Source organism: Melospiza melodia, chromosome 2, assembly GCF_035770615.1.
Source record: "Melospiza melodia melodia isolate bMelMel2 chromosome 2, bMelMel2.pri, whole genome shotgun sequence".
In the NCBI taxonomy this organism is placed as follows: Eukaryota; Metazoa; Chordata; class Aves; order Passeriformes; family Passerellidae; genus Melospiza; species Melospiza melodia.
This window is the reverse complement of record NC_086195.1, coordinates 87,850,433-87,856,432: the sequence shown is the minus strand read 5'-3', so window position 1 is coordinate 87,856,432 and position 6,000 is coordinate 87,850,433. Positions and strand designations below refer to the sequence as shown.

Genomic DNA, 6,000 nt, shown 5'->3' with positions numbered 1-6,000 from the left:
TATTTTCCCTGAACACACATTTCAAAACATTAATAAAAATAATTACAGCTGAGTCTAACAGACAAAATGCAGGGCTAGAGTAATAAATTTTAGAGAACAGGGAGGAGCACTCTGAAGTGCCGCAAAACAAATAGATTATTGCCTTTCCAAACCCCTGCAAACTTCTCTTTTCCTGCAATAGAAAATAAAAAATCACCATGGCTGGGCTGCTGCTTGCTTGCTGTAAGTAAAACAACTTTAATATTGTATTTCCTCAGCGGCGTGCACATTTATAAAGCAGGAAGGAGGAATTTGTACACGTAGGAGTGAACGCATAGGAATTGCCACCAGCACCAACCAATCACCTTGGGTCCAACCCAAGCCCAACTCTTTATCTTGATGCTCACTGGATATTCTGTGGGTGATAAAGTCCTGGGAACCTGATTCTGTTTCAGGGGCTCATATATTGGAATCAAAGATAAGGTCCTGATGTAACAAATGGGGGAAGATCCAGACCTTGGAGGTCTCAGAGACCCCTTATGTACGTGCCACAGGGCCACACTCCTCCGTCCTTGCTTATTCCATCTCCTGCCTCTCATATTTTGTGTTGATTTATGCACAGCTGCTGAACTCAAAAGAGAAGAAGCAGACCTGCCCCATCTCCTACTACACAACAGTCAGAGGGCTGGGTGCTTGCCAGGAAGATGGGATATGTTGATTCCAAACTCCTTTGGCCCAGAACCCAGCTCTCCTACTTCCCAGGAAAGTGCTCTTTGTACCAGACAACACATCTGTTCTCAGAACGGGGCTGTCAGGGTGTCACAGGCAGGGAGTGCTGCCTGCTGTGGGCAGTGTGCAAACCCCTCTCTTTTCCCACCTTCCCCCCTCACTGCCCAGCACAGAGTGGGGAGTTTGCTCTCTCCAGGAAAAGCCACGTCCCTCCAGGAAAAGTGACAAGGACCAACAGCAGAAGGGCTGACTGACTCAGCCCAGCACGGGAGCATCTCTTCTGGCATGGGATGCTCAAGTCAGAGCTGCAGTAACTGGTCTGAAAACAGACCAGGTACCAACACCCAGAGAGATTTCATTTACTGCAGTGGATCCTCCAGCTGATTAGGGGACTGCAGCTTACGTTCCTAGTGTGGAAATCCAGGGAATTTGTAAAACAAAAGGGTCAGAAATGCCAGGATGGAAAAGGCAGGTCAAAATCTAATCACATTTTCCTTCCTACTCATAGGAAGGCAAGCAAGAGAAAGTAAAAACATGGAAGACAGTCAGTAAGTCAAATATTTTTATTTATGCCCCTTCTTATTTGTGACCATCGGTCATTAACTTTAATTGCACAGACCAAAATTAGCAATTGACTTTAATTTTCCTAAACTACAACTTTTATAGCTATTGCATTTTTACCAAGAGAAGACAAAATAATGAGTAAGTCTCTACATAGAATCAAAGATAGGAAGCAATTTGTTACTAATCCTCATGCAGGCTACTGATTATTGGAGGCTGAGGTCGAGCGTTATTTCAGGAGAAAATTCACTCTTATGAGTATGCTCTCAAGCTAATTTATAGTCCTTTCACAACTGATGTAATTTTATATATTAGATAATAATTACAGGCATATTAAGCAATATTAACATTATTAAACAACAGTGAACAGCCGCCTGAAGGTATAATATGGCAATGCAAAATCTCAGTAATATAAAGAGACTTACCTGGTAATTTTCCATTAGAGCTTTTCTAAGCTTCTGGAATTTTTTGTCTTATAGGTCTAGAGATTTTAAACAGAATAAATCTAACATTCATATTTACAGAAAGATTTATGCCTGGCCCAAGAACTCCAAGGACACTTACACTTCCTATACCAACAAATTACTCCCATTTGGAAAAGGAGCTATTGCTTTATTGTGGCATTACCACAGAAGCTGCTTTCTGAGTGCACTGAATGCATTTTGTGCAATGAGTCTTCCAAAAGGCTAAAATGTATTGCTGCTGCTCTTTATGTCTTGCTCTTTTGCAAGCATACACTAAGCTGCAGACTTGGCTGCCACTAAGTATGTATTTTATATGTGGACTATTACTACTAATAAAAGTAAAATAAGGTATTCAATATGAATGACTGCTCCTCTCCCTCTTGATGTACATAAAAGCCACATATAATGTGAGACTAAAATCAGGCAACTGTAATAACTCTGTGGCACTCCTACAGTAACAAAGAGAAGAAAAAGCAAAATGCTTCCAACAAAACAGTTTGCTTAAATTATCCTTTAAATGAAACAAAAAACCTAGTCACAAATCCATTTTACTAACTTTTTGTTTCCTGAAGGTTTCTCTTTTAACAATAAAAAATAAAAAGTAACTATGTTTAAGGAATTGGCACATAATTATCACAAGACCCAAAGGAGAACAAATATCCTACTTATTTTCCTCTTTTCCTGGAAGCAGAAGTCCCCTAAATCATAACTCTGTAATATCAGAGCTTCTACACAGGCAAGCTTCAGCTTGCCCCAAAGGAGGAAGGAAATGAAAGCTTCACTTATGGCTTTCTAAGCATCAGACTGGGACTTCTACACTCCTCAGCTCTCCTACAAAATCCCAAATCATGTAAACCATGAAAATCTCTTGGTGGATTATGAACTGAGTAAATACTTGCACTAGAGCAGATGGATTTTTTCCGTATATAAAAACAAACAAAACAAAAATCATGTACACGTGAGGGAGGAATGGCCATACTGCTGTACAAACCACTTTCCTAACCTACATTGTTACTGGTCCCAGCCTTAGGAGATCAGCATGTTTCAGCTGATAGAAGGATTCTCACTGAAAACAATTGCACTAAAACAAAACCCTTCCAGTAAAACAGAATTATAAAAATAATTTAAATCATTAACTTCCAGGTTATGTACAAGCGTGTAGTTCAAACATTTCTTTTCCTGACAGAAAACACCAGATAATATATTGCAAAAACACCACAGAAATTTTGCCTCAAAGATTTTATCAACAGGATTTGCAAAAGAGCATCAAGTACTCTGAAATGATTTATGAGCTGCAAAGTGATGCATGAGTCATTCAAAGTGTATCAGTTGTATTAAAATTTCAGTTATCGGTCTTTACTGATGGCAGGCTGAGAAAAAGAGTGAGAGAACAGACAATAGAGCAAATAAAAATATTTGTGAGGTCATAACAGACACTGGTTAAACCTGTAGTTGAAAGGATTATGTACAGCAAGGAAAAAAGCTTTTCTCCTTTTTCAAAGAGATTGCACATTGTCAAGGTCCACTTCCATCAGAGAAATACATTAAAATAATTTTCAATCTATATTCTATTTTCTGGCCTATTGAAAGTATTCAAAGACACAGGAAAGACTAGACTTCTGCCAAGCAGATTAAAGAGAACTGCATTCCTACATATTTTAACTATACAGTTACACACCCAAATTCAAAGCAGAAAAATAATTCAATGCAAATACTCAAGAAATACAGAATTATGGATTCTGATTAATCTGGGGGACGCAAGACTATGAAAGGAGTGCCTGAACTTGATGAGGAGATCTGTGTAGGATGGTCTCTGGATCCTTGTATTCATTTGAAGGATCCATCACAGCTGCATATAACTCACTGTAAGCCCTGCAGACGAGTTCTGTTGACTGTTTTATTATCTGCTCTCTAAAAACCAAAACAAAATAACATAATTTGCAACTTGTAGGGAATATAACTGTAGTACAAATAAGGAATTAAAGATATACATTAAAAATTACATTAAAAATAAGCATTAAAATTTTTAAAAAAGAGGGCTCTTTCTCTCATTGTATCATACACAGATAAACTCACATCTATGACCTGATAACCATGACAGGAGTTTCTTTATTTCTAAAGTCAAGCAAAAGCTAATAGAAGGATTTAATTTGCAAACATCCGTTTCCCACCTGCACTCACCTGTATCCTTTAAAAGACTGATAAACTTAGTGATCTATCTTCTACCTCCAGTGGCTTCTCATGGTGTTTGTAAATACACACTTCTTTTTCATCTACTAGCAAATATATTCTATTTGCTTTATCTTGACAGCAAGATTCCATTATGATTCCATAATCAGACAAAAACTAGTGATAGTGGTCAGAGATTTAAAACACAACCTTTTACCAACAATGCTATGAAGTCTGTGTCCGATTATTTTCTCTTGAGATAAACGAGTAAGAACACAGAGACTGAATGCTAAATTTAACTGGAAAGTTTAATATTTTTTAAAGACAACCTAATATTTTTATTTTACATTGCCCATTGAATCAGTTTACTTTAATCATCATGGTGATGGTGCTTACAGTAGCAGATGAATTTTTATTTATTAGGAACAGCAGCTGCAACTATTTTACAGCCAAACCCATGCAATGGGAACTCCAGCAGAAGCTGAAGAAACCAAGGTAACCAGAGATTCAGCCCTGCTGTAATACGCAGCAGAGAAACAAAGACAACAAAACTGCATCCACTAAAATCAGGGCTCAATTCACAGACTGTTGGGAATAGACAAGTTAAAGAAATTTCAAAGATCAAATACAAAAGTCTTAGTCTTTACAGGAAACATTAAGGAACAGAAGTTATGAGAAAGCAGATTAGAAGATCAAACCTGCATTTTATTCTGACATACAGTATCCAGTTTTTTTATATACAGCCTCAACTGCCAGTACTACTAGGTCATTAGAATACCTGAAAAATAGACTGTCCTTATAATAGCAAATTCAAACCCACTATTATAAGGGAAACATATTCAGGGTGTTCAGGTAAGACAACTATCTCTGACCTCAGCTTGGGATCACTAAGGTACTGTAACATGACAATCTTTTATGAAAGCATTGCACACTGAATTTGCGCAGAACTAATGCACCAAATGAAAAAATAAAAAAGTTTGTTAAAATATTCAGAGAACAGAATAGAATCACATGTGTTGTTCAATCAAATAATGTCAGTGTCATTAATCAGTACATTAGGATTTCAGTTGCCATAACAACGTGATACATTTATTACTAACACAAATGGCAGCACTTGCTAAAAATAGTAATTCCAGCATTCAGTTTCTGTGATCCAACACGAATGAAAAGATCTTTTCAAGACCAACAACCATATGAATACATAGCTTAAGGCTTTTTAAATGAGTGAAGGAATTTGAAAGACAAGAGCATGCACTGGTAATGTTGGAAGGAATGTTCTTCACAGTTGCAAAGCTTAAATGACATTGCCCACGAGTATATAATACACTGGTCCCTCATCAAAGCATGTGGTCTGATTCTGAGAACCAAAGCCCTCATAGGTTACAGATCTCCATTATCTGATTTCAGAAAAATGTCTTCAAAAGTGAAAATTTCAATTACTATAGAGAGGGATTAAAATTATAGCATTGGTTAAATATTTTGCTTGAATTTTGAGAAAATTCAGAATTTTCAAGGCTTACTTACTATCAAAAATATTGACTATCAACACTGATTCTACAAGCACCTCTGGAAATGGGTATTTAAATTTCAGAAGGATTGCTTGTGTTTTAAGCTAGTTGTTTGAAGGCTAATGGGCTAACCGATTTGTTTTCATTCTGAGCAGAACTTGACCTACAGCACTGATCATAGCAGGTTAATAAACTTCTGCATGTTAGCTGAGTTGAAGCAGCTGTAGCAAGCACCCTCACAAAAGGCTTCCCTCTTACCTCTCAACTGTCCCCTGCTGCAAGATGATATGAATTCAGCTTAACATGCGCTGAGAGGCTTAAAAAGCTTATCAATGGGATAGGCTAAGAGAGCCTACATAACTACTTTATCTTGGTTCCTCTGACAGAAGGATTGATTAAGTTCAAGTAATTTCACTGTGCCAGAGTCATTATGGTAGCATAGAGTCTACCTCTTAAAACTGCCTCTGTGTTAGCAATGAAAAGTTAAGGCTTTCAAAATACATTTACTCTCATTACAATTTTTAAATAGACCTACATTTAAGAAAATATATCAAGAGCTAAAATACAGGTTTAATGCCCTGACACTGAGA

General features: G+C 37.2%; 1 protein-coding gene across 2 annotated transcripts in view; it reads right to left on the bottom strand.

The window, feature by feature from the left end:
• Positions 1–1,253: 1,253 nt before the first annotated feature.
• Positions 1,254–6,000, bottom strand: part of COG6 (component of oligomeric golgi complex 6) — a 54,835-nt gene continuing 50,088 nt past the window's right edge. For both annotated transcript variants that reach the window (XM_063149224.1, XM_063149223.1), the window contains exon 19: positions 1,254–3,644. In XM_063149224.1, coding sequence (XP_063005294.1) covers positions 3,497–3,644 — 148 coding nt within the window. In that variant the 3' untranslated portion in view covers positions 1,254–3,496. The remainder of the gene's footprint in view (positions 3,645–6,000) is intronic.